This window comes from Silurus meridionalis, chromosome 25 (assembly GCF_014805685.1).
Source record: "Silurus meridionalis isolate SWU-2019-XX chromosome 25, ASM1480568v1, whole genome shotgun sequence".
In the NCBI taxonomy this organism is placed as follows: domain Eukaryota; kingdom Metazoa; phylum Chordata; class Actinopteri; order Siluriformes; family Siluridae; genus Silurus; species Silurus meridionalis.
The window spans coordinates 9664061-9691849 of record NC_060908.1 but is presented as its reverse complement, the minus strand read 5'-3'; the positions used below and the strand labels follow the sequence as shown (position 1 = coordinate 9691849).

Here is a 27789-nt window from a genome sequence, read left to right as displayed (position 1 = left end):
AGTGACTTCTGGAGTGTGAGTAAATATGTAGAGATCTGAAATATGAAATTAATGAAAGAGAGACAACACTGACAACAATAACATTAAATACTTAAAATGTAATATGCTGTTAATAAGTAATTAACTCTCCATTAATGAGCAATTAGTCAAATATTCAGTATGCATCATTCAGTAGAAGATTAAGTATATAGCAAAGAGTTATGGCAATGCAAGACATTAATTGCTAATAAAATCCAGATAAACAATGATCTGCTACTTGGTTATTATAATGGTAGCCACAAACTTAATAAAATTAATACAAATAATTACACTAATAATGGGCTACAGAAATGAATGATTGAAAATTAATCAAAAGATTTCAATAAAAATTATTACTAGATTATTTAATAAATCATTAGCTTGTTTTTGCCATTTGTTTTCCTAATGAATGATTGTTAAAAACTCTTTACATGTAAATCTACATTGTAAATAGTTATTATATAGTATAAAAAGAACAGTATAAGTTTATAGTTTGAGAAGTCAGACTATTAAGTACTAATAACTCGGTCTCATTTAACATTTTATTCTCCCACTACATCTTTTATTTACTAAATATTAAAGTAAGTAAAATTAAAGTAAACTATAGTTAAAAGATGCTTATTATAGAAATGACAAGCTGGAAAACTTATTAACAGCATAAAAGATTATTCATATGCATCCACCAAGTTCTACCAAAGTTTTCAAATCAAAAGACAACCCTAAAGTTTTCTACAATCTGAATTGCACCTAGCAATTTAAACATCACCCTGTTGTACTTCACATCATCTAACTTATTTCAGCAGCAACAAGGAAGAAATGATGATACATATTTAGACATGGTAAGTTATGAATAGATGAATATAAATTACTTGTCATTGTACAGGTCAAGCAGAACAGACATGTAATAAAAATTCTAGAGGGAGGTGATTTTTGAAAACTTATTAAAAGAAGATAATGAAATAGCATGAGAGAACAGGGGGGAATCAATCGTACGGGTGGGACAATGAGTAAGATAAGAAGCCACATTTTCATATGATGTATAAAATGCCCCCTTTTTTGTGGTGTAGATCCTTTGGCAGATTTTAACACTTATATACACTATAACTATAATATACAGTGGAACCCGGTTATGTCGATGTCCTAGGGGGTCGCCAAAAAGCATCGAGATAACCGATGATCGCGATAAACGAAAATCAAAATGGCGGCCATATATTAACATGCTTGAAATTTCTTTATGTAAATGATGTGCGTTAATAAATGAGAATGTGCATGCACATGTTTTTGAAGGGTTTTTTTACACAACAGTGTTGCCGCGATTTGTTTGATGAAGGCATGCTATAAAAATACAGTACATGTTTATCTGTCAGGAATCCACCTGCCACGCCCCCTTCGGCCCCCTTCAGCATGTCAGGTGCCGCCGCTTTCTGAAGCTCCCGGCTTCAATCGCACACATATGGTGCTCGTTTATCATCATCACCAGCTCCTATTTAAACTTCCACACTCTCACTGTCCGTTATTGTTGGTATATGTTGGTTCACGGTGGTCGTTGTTATCGCTCATGCGTATCCCGGTACGTGTCTTCCCACCGGCACTCTCACAACGGCTGCGATTTTCTTCCCAAAGCGCACCACGGATCCCCCCCGATCCTGTTAGTGTTCATTCTATGCTTTTGCTGATCATCCCACGTTCCGCGCCGCCAAGCGCGGCTTTCGCCTCCCGTTCATCGCATAACATTTAACAACAAAAGGCATATGTGCACTAACTAACAGCAGAGATTCACCAGTATACACTACAACACCTGTAGCAGCTGTAAGCCTTGATTTTTCCGCCACTTCCATGAGTTCTTCTGCAGCTGCACCGAGATAACCGACGTTAAATGGCAAATTTTCCCCCCCCTGTGCTCGAGATATTAGGGTTTGGCGACATAAAAGAATCAACATAACCGATAAAAAATGCTTAGACAAAGCGAGAATTTGGCGGTTCCACTTCAAAAACGTCGACTTAATAGGGTTGTCGAGATAACCGAGGTCGAGATAAGCGGGTTCTGTATATAGTTTTATATATATATCTATCTCACTTGTAATTCATATAATAAAAACATTCTGCTAAATGTAATTTGATGCTCTGCCTACAGACACAGTGAAGGAAAATTTTATTTGAAATACATTTTTTTTTTAATAAATGCAACACAGAATGAAGGTGTGATCCCCTCTGGACACAAAAGTATTCTGCAGGTGTGAAATGAGAAAAGGCACAAGAGGGAGGTGTAAAATAATATAGGAGGGAGACAGTGAAAAAATTTAGTACTTACCATCACATAGTAGTGTCTGAAAAGCTTCAGCTGAGCCAAATTGATGGCAGCTTTTAAAATAACAAGACACAACAAAAGCAAAGCTATTATCAGTTGATTTAGGAACAGACAAAAGCAAAACCTCAGTGCTTTTGATAACATAATTTGAAGCATGTAAGTGGTTGTAATGCATTTGGTAATGTAAAGTATATAAAAGGGGAATCAGCATGTTATTTAAATATAATGCAACCGAGACAAAAACTTTGTGTGGCTGCTAAAGTGGGGAAACGTGTGTGTGTGTGTGTAGAATATCGACTTTTCATGAAAAATAATCATAATAAATATTGAATAAAAAAAAATAAAAAAAACCCTGTGTGCGTGTGTTTCAGGTACAGAGCAGGTGACGTGGTGATGATGAAGCCGTGTAATTCCATCGAAGATGTGGAACAACTTTGCCAGCTACTGAGACTCAACCCTGACCAATACTTTGTGCTCACACCTACAGATAACAACACAAAGGTGTGTGTGTTTGTGTGTTTGTGTGTTTGTGTGTGTGTGTGTGTGTGTGTGTGTGCAGAATATCGACTTTTCATGAAAAATAATCATTAAAAATATTGAATAGAACTGTATTCTGTATCATTTCATGCCGGGCTTGTGTGACTAAACAGCAGAGTTTTATTTAAATAGATTCTGTATGTAGAGATTAAAGCAATTCAGAATGTGTAAAGTGTCTGAATCTCTAGAGCATTGCACATATGAGACCACAAGGGCCATAAAAGGGCAACACAATAAAGGTGAGCATGAGAGCAGGATATTAAACAGAATGTGAAACAGTACAGCACATAACAAACACCACAGACAGAGTAGACTTTATACCAAATAAAAAAATGGGATATGTTGTGGCATCCTGTTGTGCTTGAACACCATTACACTGATTACAAGTCTCAGCACAAAACAAATCCTAATTGTAATAGCGTTAACCTTTTAGACGTACAAAACAAAACAAAACTGCAACCTTACTATTTTTAAATGGAAAAAGAAAATGTACTGTACACTATCTGGCCAAAAGTGGAACCTGACTATCACCAGAGGTGGAAAGAATAGCATTTACTCACATTATTATTATTATTACTATTATTATAATTGTGTATTTTTAAAGGGAGTTTTTAAAATGTGTAATTTGACCTTTTATGTTTATTCTACTTTATTACATTTTAAATTATGCTTTTTTATATTATATTTAAATTAATGCTAATGATGTCTTATTAAAATTACCACCTGTTAACCTTAAGATCCTAGTTACCTTAAAATCCTGTGTACATTTTTAGGTGATAGTTTAGTTGTTTTGACATGGGTTTGGGTGAGGTACTTTCACCTAGTCAGTGTATTACTATATGATTCATTGTCATGGATCAAAAAATAAGCGTGAATCAAAAATACTAAACCTAGGTCTGTCAATTGATTAAAATGATTAAAATGCAACTTAATAGCAAATTTTTATCTGTTCCAAATTAAGCTTAAATTAATACTTGTTTTAAGTTTTTAATACTCTAATCAACATGGACATGGACAAATATAAATCAACAAATTTTTTTTGTTATTTATTGATCCATAACCAAAATAGAGCATAAAGACAAAATATTCTTGTCAAAGTTTTAAAGTAATTATGGTGATTCAAATTACGTAAATCATCAGGACACCAAATGGAACATTTGTATGGTTCCACACGTCCGGTTTTAATTGCTGGATGTGTGCATCATGGCAAGTTTTAGTGCTTGATTTGAGACTTGGCGCCCAAGAAGTTTATTTTCTTGTTTTATATCTCGGTTTAAAAATAAAAACCTTAAAATATAAATAAATAAATATAAAAGTGGTGAAATTAAAACCTTCAATGCAATAAACACTTTGCATTGAAGGTTTTAATTTCACCACTTTTATATTTATTTATTTATATTTTTATTAATAGTGGTTTTAATAAAATAAAATTAATAAATGTTAATAAAATGAATGCTGTTAAAATTAATTTGCATTTGACAGCCCTAGTAAAAACACATTAAAAAATATCTCATAAAATAAAAAAATTTATTAAGGTTATTAAAACCACACACAGGATCATGTTACCTGTGCATATTTTATTGCTTCCATGTTTTTTGCACGTTACTAAATCTTGCTAAATCAAGTTTTATGTAAATCAGGGGGGCGTCATTTTTGGAATGTTTGAAACATTGATAGAAACTGAAATGTATATATTTGTTTTGTACTAGATATACACTGATTCGATGAATAACTTTTTTATTACCTTTTTTTATTGCACATGGAAAATATTAAATTTGTGTAAAGAAACTGGCTAAAGCTAAGGCAATTTGTGAACAATTTAGAAAATAAATAAAACATGGCACGACTTAGACTTATGAGACACTGTCAATTTAATTAGTAAATTAAATGTTGTAACTCTACCCTTTGCATATATAGTTCTCCTTTACATACACAGTGAATATACAGTTGTGTTCAAAATTATTCAACCCCCACTGAAATTGATTGTGTTGGTCGGTTTGACATTGATTATGATCATTCAGTCATCCTGCTTACAATTAAATCAAAGAGGCACGTGTAGGTCAGACAAATATAACATAACATTTATAATGAAATAACCACAAATGTCTTTTCTGAGCTCACATCATTATCAGTTTTATTCAACCCCCAAGTGACATTCAATCTTAGTACTTAGTACAACATCCTTTTACAGTTATAACAGCTTTTAAACGTGAAGCATAGCTTGACACAAGTGTCTTGCAGCGATCTACGGGTATCTTCGCCCATTCATCATAGGCAAAAGCCTCCAGTTCAGTCACATTCTTAGGCTTGCGCACTGCAACTGCTTTCTTTAAGTCCCACCAGAGGTTCTCAATCGGATTTAAGTCTGGTGACTGCGATGGCCACTTCAAAATGTTCCAGCCTTTAATCTGCAACCATGCTCTAGTGGACTTGGAGGTATGCTTGGGATCATTGTCCTGTTGAAAGGTCCAACGCCTTCCAAGCCTCAGGTTTGTGACGGACTGCATCACATTGTCATCCAATATCTCCTGGTACTGAAGAGAATTCATGGTACCTTGCACACGCTGAAGCTTCCCAGTACCTGCAGAAGCAAAACAGCCCCAAAGCATGATTGACCCCCCGCCATGCTTCACAGTAGGCAAGGTGTTCTTTTCTTCATAGGCCTTGTTCTTCCTCCTCCAAACATAGCGTTGATCCATGGGCCCAAACAGTTCTAATTTTGTTTCATCAGTCCACAGAACACTATCCGAAAACTTCCGTGGTTTGTCCACATGACTTTTGGCATACTGCAGTCGACTCTTCTTATTCTTTGGGACAGCAAGGGGGTGCGCCTGGGAGTTCTGGCATGGAGGCCTTCATTACGCAGGGTGCGCCGTATTGTCTGAGCAGAAACTTCAGTACCCACATCTGACAAATCTTTTCTCAGTTCCTCAGCAGTCACACGGGGACTTTTCTCCACTCTACGCTTCAGGTAGCGCACAGCAGTCGAAGTCAGCATCTTCTTTCTGCCACGACCAGGTAGCGTTTCAACAGTGCCATTTGCCTTGAATTTGCGAATGATGCTTCCTATGGTGTCTCTTGGTATGTTTAACATCTTTGCAATCTTCTTATAGCCATTGCCCTTCATGTGAAGAGTAATCACCTGTTCTCTTGTCTTCCTGGACCATTCTCTTGACCTCACCATGTTTGTAACCACACCAGTAAATGTCTAGAAGGAGCTGAGTATCACAGTCATTTTAAAGCTGCCTAATTGGTGCTTATTAGGCTTTATTGCTGCTCCCTGATATCCACAGGTGTTTTCAATACCTGATTGAAAACACTTCATTGAACCTCTGTTGTTCAGAGTGGTAGTCTTTAAGGGGTTGAATAATTATGTCAATGAAGAATTCACAAAAGAAACATTTACTACTGTATTACAAAACTAATTGATGTCATTTTAGTTGCATATTCTTCTTCTTCTTCTTCTTTAAGAAGTCCTTGTAGGATTTCATTCTGAATACAATTACAAATGTACACTAAATTCCCTAAAACCATTTACAGCATTGGGGGTTGAATAATTTTGAACACAACTGTATATACAGTGAGGAAAATAAGTATTTGAACACCCTGCTATTTTGCAAGTTCTCCCACTTAGAAATCATGGAGGGGTCTGAAATTGTCATCGTAGGTGCATGTGCACTGTGAGAGACATAATGTAAAAAAAAAAAATCCAGAAATCACAATGTATGATTTTTTAACTATTTATTTGTATGATACAGCTGCAAATAAGTATTTGAACACCTGAGAAAGTCAATGTTAATATTTGGTTCAAGTAGCCTTTGTTTGCAATTACAGAGGTCAAACGTTTCCTGTAGTTTTTCACCAGGTTTGCACACACTGCAGGAGGGATTTTGGCCCACTCCTCCACACAGACCTTCTCTAGATCAGTCAGGTTTCCGGCCTGTCGCTGAGAAACACAGAGTTTAAGCTCCCTCCAAAGATTCTCTATTGGGTTTAGGTCTGGAGATTGGCTAGGCCACACCAGAACCTTGATATGCTTCTCACAGAGCCACTACTTGGTTATCCTGGCTGTGTGCTTTTGGTCATTGTCATGTTGGAAGACTCAGCCTCGACCCATCTTGATCTAACTGAGGGAAGGAGGTTGTTTCCCCAAAATCCCCATGATGCTACCACCCCCCATGCTTCACAGTAGGGATGGTGTTCTTGGGATGGTACTCATCATTCTTCTTCCTTCAAACACGTTTAGTGGAATTATGACCCAAAAGTTATATTTTGGTCTCATCTGACCACATGACTTTCTCCCATGACTCCTCTGGATCATCCAAATGGTCATTGGCAAACTTAAGACGTGCCTGGACATGTGCTGGTTTAAGCAGCGGAACCTTCCGTGCCATGCATGATTTCAAACCATGACGTCTTAGTGTATTACCAACAGTAACCTTGGAAACGGTGGTCCAGCTCTTTTCAGGTCATTGACCAGCTCCTCCCGTGTAGTTCTGGGCTGATTTCTCACCTTCCTTAGGATCATTGAGACCCCACGAGGTGAGATATTGCATGGAGCCCCAGTCCGAGGGAGATTGACAGTCATGTTTAGCTTCTTCCATTTTCTAATAATTGCTCCAACAGTGGACCTTTTTTCACCAAGCTGCTTGGCAATTTCCCGTAGTCTGCTCCAGCCTTGTGGAGGTGTACGATTTTGTCTCTAGTGTCTTTGGACAGCTCTTTGGTCTTGGCCATGTTAGTAGTTGGATTCTTACTGATTGTATTGGGTGGACAGGTGTCTTTATGCAGCTAACGACCTCAAACAGGTGCATCTAATTTAGGATAATAAATGTAGTGGAGGTGGACATTTTAAAGGCAGACTAACAGGTCTTTGAGGGTCAGAATTCTAGCTGATAGACAGGTGTTCAAATACTTATTTGCAGCTGTATCATACAAATAAATAGTTCAAAAATCATATATTGTGATTTCTTGATTTTTTTTTTTTTAGATTATGTCTCTCACAGTGGACATGCACCTATGATGACAATTTCAGACCCCTCCAAATACCCCCCTCCCCACACACACACACACAGTGTATGTATTTTCTCTCAGTAAGTATATTTCTTAAGGTGCTACTGTCAAATAATGATTACATTTTTACCAGAAATCAAACAATAGATGTCCATAAACTAGGTTATGTGCAATAATGTGAAATGACACAGGGGCACATTGAACACACTTACTGAAATGTATTAAATACTTTGTACAAAAGCCTTTGTCGGTAATGACCGCTTCAAGATGTCTCTTGTATGGAGAAACTAGTTGCATGAATTGGTGAAGTGTGATTTTGGCAGCAGAATTTTATCAAGAATGTCCCGGTACATTTTTCCATTCATCCTTTCTTCAATTAAATGAAGTTTGCCAGTACCGTATGCTGAAAAACAGCCCCAAACCATGATGTTCCCAGGTCCAAACGTCACTGTTGGTATGGAGTTTTTGTGATGATGTGCAGCGCCAGTCATCCTCCAAACATAAAACAAAGAGCATCCAAAGAGTTCAATTTTGATCTCATCTGACTAGACTATATTCTCCCAGTATTTTACAGGCTTGTCCAAATGTTGTGCAGCAAATCTGAAATGAGCTTTAACATGCTTTATTTTCAGCAGTGTAGTCTTGCGTGGTGAGCGTGCACACAGGCCATGGCAGTTGGGTGCATTGCTCAATGTTTTCTTTTAATCAATTGTACCTGCTAATTCCAGGTGTTTCTTCAGCTCTCCACAAGTGGTCCTTGGCTCTTGGACAACTGTTCTGATAATTCTTGTGTCAGAAATCTTGCAAGGAGCACCTGGTCATTGCCAGTTTATGGTGAAATGTTCTTTCAGTTCTGGATTATGTACCTAACAGTGCTCACTGGAAAAATCAGACGCTTAGAAATCCTTCTGTAATCAATGCAATCAGTATAAAATTTGCAGCAATAAGGTTGTGAAGGTCTTGAGAGCACTCTTTGTTTTTATCCTTTATAAAATGTTTCTTGTGTGACATCTTGGTAATGGGGATTACCTTCTAATTACTGTTTGATTTCATCTGGGCCCGGTTTTTCAAAAGTAATCCACTAGGATTTTGGATAACGGATTGGATCAAATCTTGAAAATGGGTTTTTCAAAAGAAAAAACGGATTACATAATCGGATTAGATCATGTAATCCAATCTTGGTTTTGATCCGGATCAAACCTTTAGTTTGGGTTTTTCAGAACTTTTTTGTAGGATTTGGATCACTTTGATCCAAAAAATCTGGATTAAACTGATCCCATCAGAAGGGTTGATTCAGCGTGGATTCCATGCCCAATATGTAATGAAAACTTTAAAAATGTATCAAATAATACTATATTTGGATCATGCAGTATCTTACAAGATATCCTATTTATTCATAAGGTTTTAATTGTATTTGTTCATCCGTCAAGCTACAGTGATTAGGTAGGCTTTAACGTATTCAGCCTTTCAGTATAGGCCTACAGCAAAGTAGAAAGAGTTTGGCCTCATACAATAATCCCCCAAACAGCTGTCAAAATTGACAAAAAACAATAAATTTTATTCTGTCACTAATTGATGACAGAATATATATGATGTGATATATGATCATCAGCCATGGTAGGAGTGGGTAGGCACTGTCTCCTAATATTATGCCATGCGGTCGGTTGGTTTGGAGGTCTCTATATAGAGCGCTCTCCCTCAGGATGCGTGCATCATGGACAGACCCAGGCCACTTGACAACAGTTGGTGATGATGAGGTCAGCATCGCACACAAGTTGGACATTGATGCTGTGCCTCCCCTTTCTGTTTATAAACTCCCATTCATTCTCACGAGGTGCTTGTATATGCACATGTGTGCAGTCGATTGTTCCAAGGGATAATAATATGACAAGGTCATATTTACGGAATTGCTTGATGTTTTACGAGATGACAGTGAAAGGTATGTTCTCCCTCCACATCACCGGTGTGCAGCCCACACCCTTAACCTTATATACACGAACGATAGTTACATTCCTGACGGCGAAGGCAGTTTGCAAAGCAGTGTACAGAAGTGCGACTGGAAAGTGTTCAGCCTTGTGGTCAAAATTTAGTCGATCATCTTATTGTTCTCTAAGAAGTTATTTAGCATTTTAAATGTTTAAAACATTTCTTTTGCCCTAATATAACATTTCTTAATGGCAATTATCTATATTACACCTGTTACACCTGTAAGGCGTAAAGAGATACAAGTAACGCAAAAGTAATGTAACGCATCACTTTCCATAAAAAGTAACGTAATTAGTTACTTTTTTGGGGACTAACTTAATATTGTAATGCATTTCTTTTAAAAGTAACGTTGCCCAACACTTGTAAAAGTGAATATGTTGCTTATAAGTAAGTTTGTCCCAGATGAGCGAGCCGGTGGTGACTGTGGCTAGGAAAAACTCCCCGAGATATAAGGCATAAGGAAGAAACCATGAGAGGAACCAGACTAAAGAGGGAACCCATCCTCATCTGGGTTGCACCGAATGTCCATATATAGCAGATATAAGATGTTGCGGGGTACAGTGATGATGATCATAAACGAAAAGTAGTCCTGAGTCAATGTAGCAGACTGTTGACATTAACTACAGTGCAATCTATCCTCAAATAAATAACACTGGGTATACTAATCCTGGATCTCTAAAAAGAGGTAGTCGAAGCACTGGAGTGCGCACGCTCCACGCAGGATCTGGAAAGGAAGGTAACGCTACCAGCTATGCTCAGAAAAATCACATAGCAACAATAGTGGAACAGCGGCAGACAGGTACAGAGTACTAGCAGTGCTACCAGGTTACCCTCACCAGTGGACAAGCCCATACCCACCGACCCGGGGGGTGGGGACGGCGACCCTGATCAAAAAACCATTGCTGGCCGGGTGAACCATACATGCAGTGACAGTCCTGGATACCGGGTCTCAGCGTAAAGCTAGACAGAAAAATCACAGAGGTACTGCTGGACACGTTAGCAATGTTACACTGGCCAGACCCTCGATCATAGACCGAGGGGCCAAAACTACAGGAACTATACCTGTTGCTTGTGTGCACAGAAACATATGGGAGGTGCCTACCACCAGGGCAGCGAACCACGAAGGTGAGTGGCCACTGCTAATAGGGTTGTTTCCTAACCTACCTGTGCCCCTATTCATAGGCAGGGACTGGCCTGGGTTCCCTACCCCATCTGGCGTGGTTGCTTCCAGCCTCTTCTTTTTCTTGTGGTTTCCAGGGTGGTGGCCCCACTCATTCTGCCCCACTCATTTTTCACCCACTCATTCTTCAACGTAAAGAATGGGCTCCTATATTATCACACAAACTGATGGGGACAGCCCTGCAATTTACTTGTGCTCCCGAGAAAGAAGACAGGCTCGGTGATACACCTGGCACACACGCACCCCATGGGCAGCCACTTATAAGCAGGGAACACACTGGAGAAGATAAGGTACAGGTTCCATTGGCTAGGCATGGAAGCACTTCCACAAGCTCAACCAGATTGCAGAGTTCGACAGCTATCCACTATCCAGATTGGACGATCTGGTGGAGCACCTGGGAAGGGCCAGATTCATTTCCACTTTAGACCTGACAAAATGGCAAGTAGCACTGTCCCCAGAATCGAAGGCTAAGACTGCGTTCAGCACCGCTAGCAGACACTTGTGGACTCATGGACATCCTGCGTCCACACCAGCACTTTGCGGCTGCCTACCTTGATGAGGTGGTCATCCACTCCAGAACGTGAATGGACCATCTCCATCATCCACACCAGGTGCCGAGAGGAGCTCAGAAAGGCCGGATTGACAGCAAACACACAAACATTCCACTTGGGACTGACTAAAGCACATTACCTGGGGTATTGCATCAGCAGGAGCCTGTACAAACTTCATGACAAGAAAATAAAGGCGGTGAAAGAATACCCCTGCTCCACATCCAAAAGACAGGTAAGTCCTTAAGTTTCTTAAGGTTCGCTGGCTACTACCAAAAGGTTTTTGCATAACTTCTTCTTTATAGCATCTCCCCTTTCAGATCTCATGAAATAGGGACAGCCTGAGCGGTTCTGATGGATGGAGGGAGTGGAACAGGTGTTCCGGTCCCTGAAGAAGGTGCTGACCAGTGCTCCGGTACTGAGAAACCCTGACTTGAACTGCCGTTCATCGTCCACACGGATGCATCGGAAAAAGGACTGGGAGCTATTCTCTCACTGGTCTTCGATGGCGAAGAACACACGGTGCTGAACATCAGCAGTAAACTGACACTGACACAAAAGGTATGTAGCGGTGGAGCGGGAAGCCATAGCCATTAAATTGCCAATCGAAGAACTCTGTTACTACCTAGCTGGTGGACAATTCACCCTGATAACGGACCATGCCCTTTTTCATTGGATGGCGAAGGCAAAAGATTCTAATGCAAGAATAACTCGTTTTTTGTCGATTCAGGACTTCTCATTCCAGGTGCAGCACCGGGTCGGCGCCATGAACAGCAATCTGGGCCCGATCTTCGTTAACAGTAGGTTCGGAGCTAAGGGGGGGGATCTGTGGTGACGACCTATTGTCCCGCACACAGCATCACAAGCGCTCCGAACACAACTGCCAGGCAGGTGCTGAATGGACAGCGCTACAGAAGACAGCGAGTTTGGAGAATTTCTCCAAAGAAATTTATGTTTTCTCTCTGCCTTTCTTTATAGGAAGCAGCGATGGCAGTTACAGCGAAGAGACCTACAGCAGCGACAACCCCGGCTTGTATCCCACTCCCACAGCCAGCTAGAGCTTCCTACATACTGAGTCACTAGAGCACCCACCTGTGATGGGCTCTCACCTACCCTCGGCATTGACGCGGTAACGATTAGCTTGGATCGGGGACAGCGCCACTCTAACCCGCCTTCAAGCTTAAACCGGCGACAACCAGCAGACTCTAAAGCACACTTTTCCACATCTTTACTTCCCCCTTTTCTCAAACACTCCTGTTTGCTGTGAATAAAACACCACAAAACCACTGAAACCGCTCTCCTGGTGCATGTGTTCCACTCTTTGCGGGAGCAAGTTGCTACAGTATGACATCTGTGTATGAAAATGTACAGAGAATCTTGTGATGCTTCATGCAGGGTAAAGAACTGGAAATGAAGAATAAACGATTGCAATAGATCTAAAAACAACCATTACACATTTCACCTCCAAATTAAAGTCATTTTTGTCAAACCTTAAACTTATGTGCTTTCTGAACAAATGGATGTTTGGTACCCACAGGCGAATCACAAAACTAATTAATAAAACAAAAAAGCATGAAAATTTCGCACACCATCCCTTTATGAAGCATTATTTCAACAAAAATATTATTCCTGGCTTACCTTTCCCATCAGTTGCTGATGCTTCTTGCAAGTGCCTGATAGACCTGCAAAACACACCTACAGCAGTCAAACCGAGAACATTCAGCTTTACAGAATTATGAATATTTAGCTTTCATTCAAGCAAACTATAATCATTCATACTTCATAAGTCTTTGCATCAATATTCTAATAAATACAGCAGGCCCTAAACAAATCCATGATAGATCTAGGTGAGAGAACAAAGCTCTCTGAAACATGTGGCAGCTTGTGAGCATTTGCATTGCATTTGCGCATTTAGCAGACGCCCTTATCCAGAGCGACGTACAAAAGTGAGCATGCTAAAGTAGAACAGGAGCTCATACCAGACAACAGGGAAGAGGATAGCTCCACAGCACAGCAGGTCCACAAGGAACAGGATCTCCATCCATAATCCATACTCACTGGAGCCTTCCTCTGTTGACTCAATGATGATGTATGCAACATTTGCCAGGACCTTGAAACAAATCTCTCCTCAGATCACTGCAGCTTTGAGCATACATTACACTACTTTTCTTGTATCTGAACATCACATTCTGCTCTATATATCATGTCATTGAACAATACAAATTTAAATAATTTATAAGCAAAATACATGTGGTCTGTACGTGCCTTTTAATACAGCACCATTTAACAAATATAACAATGGTACTAATACACACAGAAAACAAGAATTATTTACAGGATACAGTGAATGAAAATGAATGCATTTCTTTTAGTTAGAACAGAGTAAAATAACAACCACCAACATGTAGCCATAACAACAATAGTCTAACAATAGCTTCTGTATGTAATACAGATATGACTAATCAAAAAGTATACAAAACCTGCTTTTGTGGCTAATAAGCTTCCAGAAAGAGTGAAACATGACAGGGTGTGTTGTTATACAAACATAATCAATGATTGGGATCAGAATTTTATTTTTTTTTACAGCAGGATGTCCCAAAATGTTTCATTCCTTATGTAGCAGAGCAATTTGTCTACATTTTTAATTAATTAGACATATACTTTACATCAATATTTAGTTAAATTAAATGATGTCAAACTTACATTACCTCCATACAAGTGAATACTCGCATTTCAGCTACATACAGTGAAGATAATAACACAACTTGTCAAGTTACAGAGAAACTGTAAAAACCTTCAACCTGACATTACTCCAAAAAAGCATAAAGAAAAAAGCTTTATTTCTGGCTGCTACTGATGACACTGCTAAAGTGCTGACACAGAGGCCTCATTGAAAAATGTGACTTTACACTCTTAAAAATTAGCTTTATGTGGAATGAGCACATGCAAAGTCCCTGTGCATGCTTTACATATATACCGTACTTTCCGGACTATAAGCTGTACTTTTTTCCCCACGCTTTGAACCTGCTTAAACAATGATAAATAAAACAATAGCAGCTAATTTATGGATTTTTTGGGGTTTTTCCCGGTTGCAGACATGCTCCCGGTTTCCCGGTTGCAGACGTGCTCCCACTGAATCATATCCACAAGACATCATAAATATGGATGATGTTCCTCTGACCTTTGACCTGCCACTCACTAGGACTGTCTACAGGAAATGCGAATCATTCGTCACGCTGAAAACAACCGGCCATGAAAAAAAAAACGCACTTCATCTGTGTTCTGAGCTGCATGGCATCGGAAGAAACGCTTCACTGATGGTGATTTTTAAACGCACGACGATGCCAAAAGAAATTGTTGTGAAAGGAAGGAAGAAGACAGTGAACAATGACTTTCTTGGTAGGCTACTGTTTAGATACAAGCCGTGTAACAGACACTGTCTTTCGTTAAAGCCTGTGCAAAGTTCATTAGTTTCAGTGTAGACACCTGCGGCTTATAGACTGGTGCGGGGTATTTAAGCATAATCAATATACCAGGTTAAAACATGTTACTGGAAGCTCTAACAATATGACAAAATGCCTTTTATAAATGGCATGATCGTATTCAGATCCTTGATTAAAGCACTCCAAGCTAAACCAGCCATTAGAGTTGCACAAGCCCGGACAAATGGAGAGGGTTGCGTTAAGAAGGGCATCCTGCTTGCCAACAACCACCACAGGTATTGTTAGCCAACAAGGTACCAGTGGAAATTGGGCTACTGTTGGCCAAAGGAGGGGAAGGAGAGGAGGAAGACGTCTACAGAGCCAGCAGGGAAAGAAGAAGTGTAGGAGAGTGGAGGTTTGGTTTATGGAGTTGTGAGATGGAGAAGGCGGAAATATTCTGGAATGAGTTAGATGAAGTGGTGGAAGGTGTACCTAGGAATGAAAGATTGGTGATTTGGGCAGACTTCAGTGGGCATGATGGTGAAGGGAACAGTGGTAATAAGGCCATACCTACCCATAACCTTCTTAAGGAGAAGAATGTGAAAGTGCAGATGGTGGTAAATTTTGTGAAAAGGATGGAAATGGCATTGGTGAATATGTATTTTAAGAAGAAGGAGGATCATAGGGTGACGTATAAGAGTGGAGGAAGCTGCATACAGGTGGACTACGTTCTATGTAGAAGATGCAAATTGAAGGAGATTGGGGACTGTAAGGTGTTGGCAGGGGACAGTGTAGCTAGACAGCATCGGATGGTGGTCTGTAGGAGTGCGCTGGAGGTGATGAAGGCAAGGAGGAGAGTGAGGACTAAAAAAAAAGAACAAGATGGTGGAAATTAATGAAGGAAGACTGAAGTGTGAGGTTGATGATTGGGCAACTACTGCAGAAGTGATAAGGGAGACATTTAGGAAGGTACTTGGTGTGACATCTGGAAATAGAAATGAATACAAAGAGATGTGGTGGACAAATGAGGAAGTGCAGGAGAGCATAAGGAAAAAGAGGTTGGTAAAACAGAATTGGGGTGTACAGAGTGATGAAAAAAGAAGGCAGGAGTACAAGGAGATGCGGCAACAGGTGAAGATGGATGTGGCTAAAGCTCAGGAAAAAGCAGATGAAGAGTTGTATGAGAAGTTGGACACAAAGGAAGGAGAAAATGATGTGTACTGATTGGGAGCAAGCTGGGAAGGATGTGCTGCAAGTTAGAGCAATAAAGGATGCAGATGGAAATGTCTTGACTAGTGAGGAGAGTTGTAGAGAAAATGAAGGGAGTATTTTGAGCAGCTGATGAACAAGGAAAATGAGAGCAAGAGCGAGAGAGAGCGAGAGAGAGAGAAAGAAGGTTGAATGATGTGAAAATGATGAAGCAGGAAGTGCAAAGGATTAGCACGGATGCAGTGAGAGCAGCTATTAAGAGGATGAAACGTGGAAAAGGTTGGCCCAGATGACATACCAGTAGAAGCATGGAGATGTTTAGGAGAGATGGCAGTGGAGTTTTTAACAAGACTGGAAGATTTTGGAAGGTAGGTGATGCCTGAGAATTGCAGTGGAGTGTGCTGGAACCAAATTTTTAAGAATTGGCAGGACATGTATGAGGACAGTGTGACAGCAGTGAGGTGTACAGTATGAATGACAGACAGGTTCAAGGTAGAGGTGGGATGATATCAAGAATCAACTCTGAGACCTTTCCTGTTTGAAATGTGGTGATGGTGTGTTTGGAAAGTATTCTTTTTATGGTGTTATAGATCAACCTGTCTATGTCAAACAAAAATGTAAAGGGCTTTAAGATAGTCAAAGGCCTTAATTGGATCGTGAGTAAATGGATCATTTGAGTTTGTCTGTGTCTTACTTTTAATAATGCAATTTAAAAAATCCGTACAAAATTGTATTTGTACCTGTAGGGGGATGACAATCATGAAGATCTTTTTGTCCTTGTCAGAGAGGATGTGTTTGACGAAGGCCCAGCCAGTCCCTATCAAAGCTATTGTGATGAACAGCAGTGCCCCCTTCAGCCTGCAGAGAAAACAGTTTAAAACCACAATCTATGTTTACAGTTATTGTTTTTAACATGGAAAAACACATTGCTTCAGTTATAGACTTCAAAATCACTCACAGGTGTGTGATGTAGTACACCACAGCCCAGCCTTCAATAGGAAAGCCTTGGTTGGAGATGTAGTAGTAATCAATCTGCAAAGCAGTGCATGTTCCATTACCAATATAAACGCTGTTAGATATGCAACGATAAAGTTCTAGTTCACTGCTGCTCCTTTTCCACACAGGTTAAACTTGGCTAACAATGATTAATTAGGTTTTCAAATCATTACATTCCTTCTCTCTCTTTTTTTTCCTTCCCCATACATTTTATACAGCATCTGAGCTTTTTTTTTTTGTTTATAAAATTGGGGTTGTAAAAAACTGGATTAATGACAGAACATGGTAATTAAATCAAAATAGTGATAAAAAAAATACTCATAATTGTATGCTCACAGCATGGAAAATAAGTGAGAGAGACTTGGTAAATGGAAGAGCTGCCATGAGCCAGTGGATTTTGTATACATCGGCTCTGTAAATAAAATGAAAAAAAGACAAAAACACAATGCAAGACAGGGCATTAACTTATGTCAAGGTTAAAACAGGTTTTAAATCATCTGTGGTACTCTTTTTTTTTTTTTTTTTTTCTTTTTTTGCAACAGTAACTGCATGTACCTGCGTGTGCGAAGAACGTGGACCCAAAGTGTCCCGATAAAAAGGAAGAACACAGACATGCAGATGTAGAGTTTGGGAAGAGGGATCTCTCCAGCAGACAGGAAGCTGTCTGGATTCTTCTCCTCTATGTTAATCTGAAATCATTGCAATTATACAGTTTGCCATCAAAAGCACTTGAGTGTTAAAAGAGGACTACTTATATTAAGTCATTTTATTTTTAGAAGCAAACAATGTTAATGACATTTTCCCAGTTGAGTTGAGTGTGAAAGCTGCATTCAAACTTTGATATGGTTCAGGGGGAAGTGGTAGCTCACTGGTTAGTATTTTGGACTCCTGATCCACAGTTCATTGGTTCAAATCCAAATCAAATCAAAAAGTTAGACTCAGATAAAAATAAAGAAATATTAATTAAGAATGCATTAAATGTATAATAAAGAGATTATAAAGCCTTTATAAATATTTTGTCCAAACAGCAGAATATATTTGATATATTGTATTAATTTTGGTTTAATTTGGTTAAAAACTTGTTTACTGGTAGATCAGAACCTTTATTGGGTCATTCCAAGAACATTGGCCATATACTTGCATTCCTACTATCAACAAGGCTGCAATTATTATTTTTAAACCCAAAGATTGGCGAAATGTGAAAATATCCTTAAACTACAGTTTATTTCTTTGGCATTCGAGATAAAAGTTTTCACATTATTCGGTTAGGGAAACATTTAAATATCCTTCAACCTTTAACATATTTCAAAGAAAGCTTTTAGCAGGGGACATGTGCAATACTGAATGCCAGCAGGTAAATAAGTTGTTTGTTGAGGTATTCTGTAAATACTAGTATGTATCTATCTATCTATCTATCTATCTATCTATCTATCTATCTATCTATCTATCTATCTATCTATCTATCTATCTATCTATCTATCTATCTATCTATCTATCTATCTATTCTTTACGACACAGACATGCCTGGTTTAGAATTGAGATCATTATTCTAAGGAACAATATATTATGTTAATTTATTACATTCTTTCATTACTAAAATAGTTCCATTATAATAGCAGCTGTTTATTTATGACGTCTGGTCTGCTTTTTGAGTTACTTATTCAATCACACTTAATATTAGATACCAAGAGAGCACTGTGTACTCTCAAAGTTAAAAAACCCAGGGACATTAACGTCTGGTTGAATAAGTACTCATGCCAATGTTTTGGTTCATCTGCTGAGAACAACATATAAGAGAATCATAGTGGATTGTACAAGTTGTGGAAAGTGTGCTCTGTGTATAACACATCACTGTGGAGTCAATGTGTGCAGCTATGATTCATTCACTCCAATAATTTGTTTATCCAGGTTTGCTACGTTTCAGGACATATGGTATGTGTATTGATTAGAACATACTGACATTTACTGGTATTACTTTTTTCAGTGTTGTGTGAATACTGTATAATATACCTTCATCCTATATAACCTTTGTATAGTCACGGGCACGACCAACATCTGAAGACTGTCTGACATTATAGTTATAAAATGAAAATCTAACAAATAACAAAAACCCTAAAGAAGTTAAGGACTCAATTGAAATGTTTTGCTCACATCAATGCTGAAAGTTAGTGTGTTTGGTAAAGACACATCCTGGTTGGCAGAAGTGGAGGAGAAGCAGTTGTGGAAGTAGAAGTTGTAGAGGCCTTGCTGCTCCTCTGTCGTTACATTGAAGTAAAACTGAAAAGCAGAAGCCAAGAGTTCGGATCAATTACTCCAACAGCCAAAGCTAGAGCTTTCTGCTGAGTTAGATGTTTTTTTGGCAAAACCCTCTTTTGTGTGTGTGTGTGTGTGTCTGTGCGTGCGTGCGTGCGTGCGTGCGGCGTGCGTGCGTGTGCACGTCTGTCTGTATGTCTGTCTGTCTGTCTGTAGAATTTAATCAAATAAATCCAGAAAGAAGGAACATTTATCAGTCATTTCAAATGTTAGAAAAGGCTATAAAAAGATTTCAATACATTTATTTTAGATTTGTGCTGAACCTATTAGACTAAAATATCACAAAAGCAGAATGGGAGGGTAGACATTTTTTTTTTTTACATCTGAATTTAACTAAATGCAGCATTACTTTAGAATGACTTAAGGACCCACCTGAAAAGAGTACTTATTGCCTTTGCTTTGCAGGGAATATGAGACATCAGATTTATTCTGTAAGAAACAAAATTTAATCAGTATCCCAGGTCAAAAGCAGCTGAAACACATCACACCCAAATGAATATTCCTACCTCAGTTATTTCCCGCTTGGATTTAGACTCAGCTGGAAATGACACAGACAGCACAAAGCAATTTAAAATAAAGGCAAGGTGATAACTAAACAATGTCACATTCTTCAATGGACTCTCTTCTCTAGAATACGCCACTAGATTTCAGAGCTCAACTGCTAAGAAAATGTTTTGTAGAAATGTTTGTGTAAACTGTAATAAAATGTAATAAATAAAAGATGGTCAGAAGTTGCAGATGTACCAACAGACTGAGGTTTCTCTTGTGACTTCTGTTTGCTTGCTGCTGTGTCTGGCACCAGAGAAATGATGTGAGGAAACATTCCCTCTTCTGCAGATGTCTTCATCCTCACTCTGATATGCAAAAAAGTATGATCAATAACAATAAACAAATATATTTACCAAATATTTCTAAAGCTGAAAAGGCGCAAGTTACACACTGCTACTCATATTTCAAACATCAGTGATCTGTTACAGGTGTCAAGTACACAATATTTTATATATTTAAACATCACATTAATGTGCTTGTTAAACATCCCATCACAGATTTTGTTCTCCTTCATTGTTGTTGTTATAATTTTCATTTAGGGGAAGCTTTTCACTAGATTTTGGGGTGTGGATGTGGGGATTTGTGCTCGTTCAACCAACAGAGCATTAGGCACTGATGTTGGGTCAGGCAGTTGGAGGTCAGTGTTTCAATTCACCCCAAAGGGGTTCAGTCGGGTATAGGTCAGGGATGTAAGCAGGTTTTTCTCATCCAACCCTATCATAAAATGGCTTTGCAAACCTTATTTTGTGCACAGGAGACTTCTTGCTGAAAAATGCTTCTTAGTTTGAGAGGAAGGATATCTTAGTGCTATACATTTCTGTGCTTCCAACTTTGTGGAACAGTTTAGGGAAGAGCTACCTATGGGTGTGATGGTCAGGTTTCTACATAATGTTGGCCACAAAATGCTGATTCAAATAAATTCTTATATACAATTGTTTGCTCACATGACCTGCCTGACTCAGACACCTACTCACTTGACACTTAGGTGCTAAGGAGTATTTAGAGAAGCTATTGTTTAAGCTGTCCTTCAGTCGATATACAGGTGTGTCAAACGCTATATACCAGTGTGTCAAAAACTTTAGAAGGAAAAAAACTAAAGGCTAAAGGAGAAAGCATTAGCCATCAAAAATGCTTTGACTAAATTATGTAAAGAGATCATATGTAGCATGAAATCTTACCACACTACTCTATAAAGCTGATTTTGGAGTTGAACTTACAGGTTGTTTTTGAAGTCCAACAGAAGAAGAACCACCGCAAAATCACTGCTGGGAACCTTTTTTAACACGCAGTAGTCTAAGCCATCATCCTGCACACAACACAACCGAACATCAGTTTCCAGTTAACTGATCACATAGATGCGATGAGAGAGAAGACTCTTCCTTACCAGATAAGTAGAGAAGCCATTACTGCTTGTGCGGTCCAAACTAAAGCCAATCTGTGACAAAGGTGCAAGAACAAACAGACTATATAAATGCCTCTGATAAACATTTAACACAGCAACAATTAGTTGCTGTATGCTATGGTCTGGTGAAGCTCCCCCACTGATGACTATTTGTGATATTAAATTGGAGCTAATAGAACTAATATTTAATATCCATCAGTAGCTCAACCACAAGACTATTAGCAAACATTATTTCATCAGTATCAGTGATGACATGCTATAAATTATGTCCAAAAAAAACACTTCTGCATTGCTGCCGTCTTTCACCCAAACACTTACAGTTCTGTCATCTGTCATTTCTTTTGCAATTTTTCAATGCTTTAATTGGTCAGTGTGTGCTCACAATGAAGTTTAATCTCTGAAGGCATTTTTGTGGAAAAACAGACATCTCTGGGGGGAAAATATCGGCTCAAAGGGATGTCTCTGTTTGATTAGTTAAATGAATTGACTGTCACTACATGACTCCACACTGTACACTGTTGGCTAGAGGGAAATCAGCCTTGCTTTTTCATACCATTCTGTTTGTTCTTTCCACAATCATTTAGAATGATGTTCATTTAAGTTTAATCAAACTCAGAAATCAATTATAAAAAAATAAATAAATAAAATTAAGGCATGAACCTTTTCATATCCATTCAGGTTTTACGTAGGCTAAATGTTTTCTTATGAAAATTGCAAACAGAGCTGGTTTTCAGCATAACGTTACAGAGCACAAGTGACTACGGTATAAATGTGACTTTTATGCAGGACTTGATGTAAATATTTACATGATAATCGATCGATAGCCTCGAGTCCGCAGGTTGTTTTGCACAAAATGAAGTATGCAACCTGAACAGCAAGCCTTTCTGATGTTTGGGTTGTGTACTAGCTTAGCTTATAATCAACTTTTAAATGTGATATGTAATTAACTCTTTGACAGCCATGATTTTAACCATTACACTTACTCTTTACAAACTGCAATTACAAATTACCTTGAAATACCTGATAACAGCTTAATTAGTTGACCAGTGATGCACAGCACTGAAACAAACCTGAATACCAGTGAAAGTGTTGTGCTTATCTGCAACAGTTTTGCAAAACAGATTTAACACATTTTTTGTAATAATTCAGAAATGCTTAATGACTAAGGGTTCAACAATGAATTCAGCAAAAATGAGAAAAACAATGAACATGTAAAGGATGTTTCCTTAAACAGAAAGCAAAATGCTTTCCATTTCTTCAATTACAGCCACATGTACACAACTCAGGGCTGTGAATTAAACCTGTTCAGTCAAGTGAGCAGTCAAACAGGCAATGCAGTAAAGGTTTTAACTTTCAGGTGGGATGATTTCCTTCGATCACTGAACAATTACAACATATATTGTATTTGCTTTCATATAATCATTCATAACAACTTAACTATATTTAAGTGGTCTTATCAGAGGTCTTATTGCTGTAAGCCTGTTTGAGCCATGATCTTCACCAAATAAATAATAATAAATGGCCGATGAGAGCTTTAAATCAGTCACTCACTGTGGAGCTGTCGATGTTGTCGACTGGTGCTCCACTCACACTCAGGCTGTTCATTTTCACACTCATGTAGCCGTCTTTATAGAAACCGAACGTGTTGAGGTGAACCCTCTGACGCACATCATCCTGAACAAAGACAAAATTGTTGCAATATTAATGCCAGCAGTCACCTTTGTACATCATCATTCACTTCAGCACCACTCACTGACCAACCAGCAGCACCTCAACCAACACTGAGCAGCTGAACCCTGACTTTCAGGATCTCAAGCACACACAAGCTCAGCAGCACTGCTACATATACAACATCTCTCACTTCTTTCACACATTAATCCCCATATAATCCCCACATCAATGTGTAAGTGCAGGACTGCTGAGCTTCAGAAACTTAAACATCTCTCTCCTCCTCACACAAACCATCATTCATATTCACAAACATACCTTAAGCTCCAGGTGATGGAGACGTGATTGACTTGGCGTTGAAAGTAACGTAAGGATCAAGATAACACATATAAACATATAACCTTTGTCAGTCGCCATTTTTAAAATAATACCTCAGCTGCCAACAGCGTATAATCTCTTCCGGGTCAAACAGTCCTGCATTGCAAATGTGTTTTCATTCCCACCTGTTTTCCCACAAACCCCACCTCCTGTGTCTGATTGCCAGTACTTATTTTTTTTAATATAAACAGTATATGTGTTTTCATAAATTATTATAGCAATTATAAAATAAATATAAGCAGTGATTGCAAAACGTTGACATGCATTTTAAAAATAAGCAAAAAAACATTTACGCACATATGCCTATTTAATAAATAATTCAATATGAAAATGTACTCTCAGCCAATCATGGCACAGAAGGCGGGGTTTGTTCAAAAGCGGGTGGGGAATTGAAGTGTGCCGCAGTGCCGGTGAGTGTGGGCAGCGGCGGTAGGATCGTGTTTAAGCAGTTGATTATGTTCCGTTTAATGGAAAACTGCTGAACCATAGATCTGTGTTAGACAAGGTAAGCTTCTGTTTCTATATCTCTACATTATTCAAATAATTATATAAATAACTTTTATTTTACAAAAGTACACCAGCCTGCAGATCAGATCACTAGGCGGAAAGAACGTGCTCACACACACGTCCACTTCCTCCAATTTTACTGTAACATTGTGTCTGTCTGTCTGTCTGTCTCTCTCTCTCTCTCTCTCTCTCTCTCTGTGTGTGTGTGTGTGTGTGTGTGTGTGTGTGTGTGTGTGTGTGTGTGTGTGTGTGTACAAGATATACCTGCCATCTATTCAGAAAATTATCTGAAGTTGACAAAGCTTTGGTCTGTAAGTAAAATAAAAGTGAAAACTCTTACTGTCAATAACTCCACTGCCAGGTGAAGTGAAGAACATTAAAATGGCACCTCTCCAGCAGTGGGATATAAACCACAGAAAAACCCCAGTGAATGAAGATGATGTGTTGAATGCAGTAAAATAGTCAAGTGTAGACTCTTACAAGGACCCAACCCAGCCATTAGGGGGGCACAAGCCAGTGCACTCTAAGTGCCGGTCCCAAGCCGGGTAAATGGGGAGGGTTGCGTTAGGAAGGGCATCCAGCGTAAAACATATGCCAAATCAAATATGCTGATCACAAATGAGAATTTCATACCGGATAGGTCGAGGCCCGGGTTAACAACGACCGCCACAGGTATCGTTAGCCGACAGGGTACCGGTGGAAATTGGGCTACTGTTGGCCGAAGAAGGAGAAGGAGAGGAGGAAGACGTCTACAGAGACGGCAGGAAAAGGAGCAGTGTAGGAGAGTAGAGGTTCGGGTTGGTACTTTAAATGTTGGTACTATGACGGGTAAAGGGAGAGAGGTAGCTGATATGATGGAGAGGAGAAAGGTAGATATGTTGTGTGTTCAGGAGACCAAGTGGAAAGGGAGTAAGGCCAGGAACATTGGAGGTGGGTTTAAACTGTTTTATCATGGTGTGGATGGGAAGAGAAATGGTGTAGGGGTGATTCTGAAGGAAGAGTACAGTAAGAGTGTAGTGGAGGTGAAGAGAGTTTCTGATAGGGTGATGATCGTGAAGGTGGAAGTTGAAGGATGATGATAAATGTCATCAGTGCCTATGCTCCACAAGTTGGCTGTGAGATGGAGGAAAAGGAAAGATTCTGGAGTGAATTAGATGAAGTGGTAGATGGTGTACCTAGGAAAGAATGATTGGTGATTGGGGCAGACTTTAATGGGCATGTAGGTGAAGGAACAGAGGTGATGAGGAGGTGATGGGTAGGTATGGTTTTAAGGAGAGGAATGTGGAAGGGCAGATGGTGGTAGATTTTGCTAAAAGGATGGAAATGGCAGTGGTGAACACGTATTTTAAGAAGAAGGAGGATCATAGGGTGGCGTATAAGAGTGGAGGAAGGTGCACACAGGTGGACTATGTGCTATGCAGGAGATGCAACCTGAAGGAGATTGGAGACTGTAAGGTGTTGGCGAGGACAGTGTAGCTAGACAGCATCGGATGGTGGTCTGTAGGATGGTTTTGGAGGCGAAGAAGAAGAGGAGGAAAGTAAGGATTGAAAGAAGAATAAGATGGTGGAAACTGAAGGAGGAAGAGTGTAGTGTGAGGTTCAGGGAAGAGGTCAGACAGGGTCTTGGTGGTGGTGAAGAGGTGCCGGATGATTGGGCAACTACTGCAGGAGTGATGAGGAGGCAGCTAGAAAAGTACTTGGTGTGACATCTGGAAATAGAAAGCAAGACAAGGAGACGTGGTGGTGGAATGAGGAAGTGCAGGAGAGCATTAGGGAAAGAGGTTGGCAAAACAGAAGTGGGATCGACAGAGTGATGAGAAAAGTAGGCAGGAGTACAAGGAGATGCGGCAGAAGGTAAAAGGGATGTGGCGAAAGCCAAGGAAAAGGCATACGAGGAGCTGTATAAGAGGTTGGACACTAAGGAAGGAGAAAAGGATTTATACCGATTGGCCAGGCAGAGGGACCGAGCTGGGAAGGATGTACTGCAAGTTAGAGCAATAAAGGATGGAGAGGAAATGTGTTGACTAGTGAGGAGAGTGTGTTGAGAAGGTGGAGGGAGTATTTTGAGCTGCTGATGAATGAGGAAAATCACAGAGAGAGAAGGTTGGATGATGTGGAGTTGGTGAAGCAGGATGTAGATAGGATTAGTAAGGAGGAAGTGAGAGCAGCGATTAAGAGGATGAAGAATGGAAAGTCGGTTGGACCAGATGACATACCGGTAGAAGCGTGGAGATGTTTAGGAGAGATGGCAGTGGAGTTTTTAACCAGATTGTTTAACAGGAAGGATGCCTGAGGAATGGAGAAGGAGTGTGCTGGTACCGATCTTTAAGCATAAGGGAGATGTGCAGACCTGCAGTAACTACAGGGGAATTAAGTTTTTCAGTCACACCATGAAGTTATAGGAAAGAGTAGTGGAAGCCAGGCTGAGAGAAGAGGTGACCATCTGTGAGCAACAGTATGGTTTCATGCCGAGGAAGAGCACCACAAATGCCTTATTTGCTTTGAGGATGTTGATGGAGAAGTATAGAGAAGGACAGAAGGCATTGCATTGTGTATTTGTGGATTTAGAGAAAGCGTACGACAGAGTGCCAAGAGAGGAGTTGTGGTATTGTATGAGGAAGTCAGGTGTGTCAGAGAAGTATGTGAGGGTGGTGCAGGACATGTATGAGGACAGTGTGACGGCAGTGAAGTGTGCAGTAGGTACGACAGACTGGTTCAGGGTGAAGGTTGGACTGCATCAAGGATCGGCCCTGAGCCCTTTCCTGTTTGCAGTGGTGATGGACAGGTTGACGGACGAGGTCAGACAGGAGTCTCCCTGGACCATGATGTTTGCAGATGATATTGTGATTTGTGGTGAGAGTAGAGAGCAGGTTGAGAAGAGCCTGGAGAGGTGGAGATATGCGCTGGAGAGAAGGGGAATGAAAGTCAGTAGGAGTAAGACAGAGTACATGTGTGTGAATGAGAGGGAGGGCAGTGGGTGATGCGGTTGCAGGGAGAAGAGGTGGAGAAGGTGGAGGTTCAGGTACCTGGGGTCAACAGTGCAAAGTAATGGAGAGTGTGTTAGAGAAGTAAAGAAAAGAGTGCAGGCAGGGTGGAGTGGGTGGAAAAAAGTGGCAGAAGTGATTTATGATAGAAGGGTATCTGCAAGAATGAAAGGGAAAGTTTATAGGACTGTGGTGAGACCTGCGATGTTGTATGGATTAGAGACAGTGGCATTGAGTAAAAGACAGGAGGTGGAGCTGGAGGTAGCAGAGCTGAAGATGTTAAGGTTTTCGTTGGGAGTGACGAGGATGGACAAGATTAGAAATGAGTTTATTAGAGGGACAGCACATGTAGCATGTTTTGGTGACAAGGTGAGGGAGGCGAGATTGAGATGGTTTGGACATGTGCAGAGAAGGGACATGAATTATATTGGTAGAAGAATGCTGAAGATGGAGCCACCAGGTAGGAGGAAAAGAGGAAGGCCAAGGAGGAGGTTCATGGATGTGGTGAGGGAAGACATGCAGGTAGTTGGTGTGAAAGAGGCAGATGTAGAGGACAGGGTGGTATGGAGACGGATGATCCGCTGTGGCGACCCCTAATGGGAGCAGCCGAAAGAAGAAGAAGAAGAAGACTCTTACAAGGACCAAATTATGTTATACAAGTGGGTCAGAGCATCTTCAAAATGGCAGGTCTTACAAGGTTTCCCCAGTATGCAGGGGTCAGAAACTACTAAAAGTGGTCCAAGGAAGGACAACTGGTGAACCAGAGATGCC

General features: G+C 39.8%; 2 protein-coding genes across 2 annotated transcripts in view; one reads left to right on the top strand and one right to left on the bottom strand.

The window, feature by feature from the left end:
* gpr107 (G protein-coupled receptor 107) overlaps positions 1-23603 on the bottom strand; it is a 29016-nt gene extending 5413 nt beyond the window's left edge. The window contains exons 1-15 of the mRNA XM_046838752.1: positions 23468-23603; positions 23033-23155; positions 21464-21514; positions 21297-21385; positions 20275-20384; positions 20037-20068; positions 19903-19959; positions 19369-19494; positions 17773-17906; positions 17554-17629; positions 17180-17253; positions 16962-17079; positions 13570-13700; positions 13229-13272; positions 2330-2379 (exon numbers count right to left, since the gene is read on the bottom strand). Coding sequence (XP_046694708.1) covers positions 2330-2379; positions 13229-13272; positions 13570-13700; positions 16962-17079; positions 17180-17253; positions 17554-17629; positions 17773-17906; positions 19369-19494; positions 19903-19959; positions 20037-20068; positions 20275-20384; positions 21297-21385; positions 21464-21514; positions 23033-23155; positions 23468-23566 — 1314 coding nt within the window. The 5' untranslated portion in view covers positions 23567-23603. The remainder of the gene's footprint in view (positions 1-2329; positions 2380-13228; positions 13273-13569; positions 13701-16961; positions 17080-17179; positions 17254-17553; positions 17630-17772; positions 17907-19368; positions 19495-19902; positions 19960-20036; positions 20069-20274; positions 20385-21296; positions 21386-21463; positions 21515-23032; positions 23156-23467) is intronic.
* A 293-nt stretch (positions 23604-23896) lies between these two features.
* Positions 23897-27789, top strand: part of ndor1 (NADPH dependent diflavin oxidoreductase 1) — a 28633-nt gene continuing 24740 nt past the window's right edge. Inside the window, exon 1 of the mRNA XM_046838750.1 lies at positions 23897-24032. The gene's annotated coding sequence lies outside the window, so the exon portion shown is untranslated. The remainder of the gene's footprint in view (positions 24033-27789) is intronic.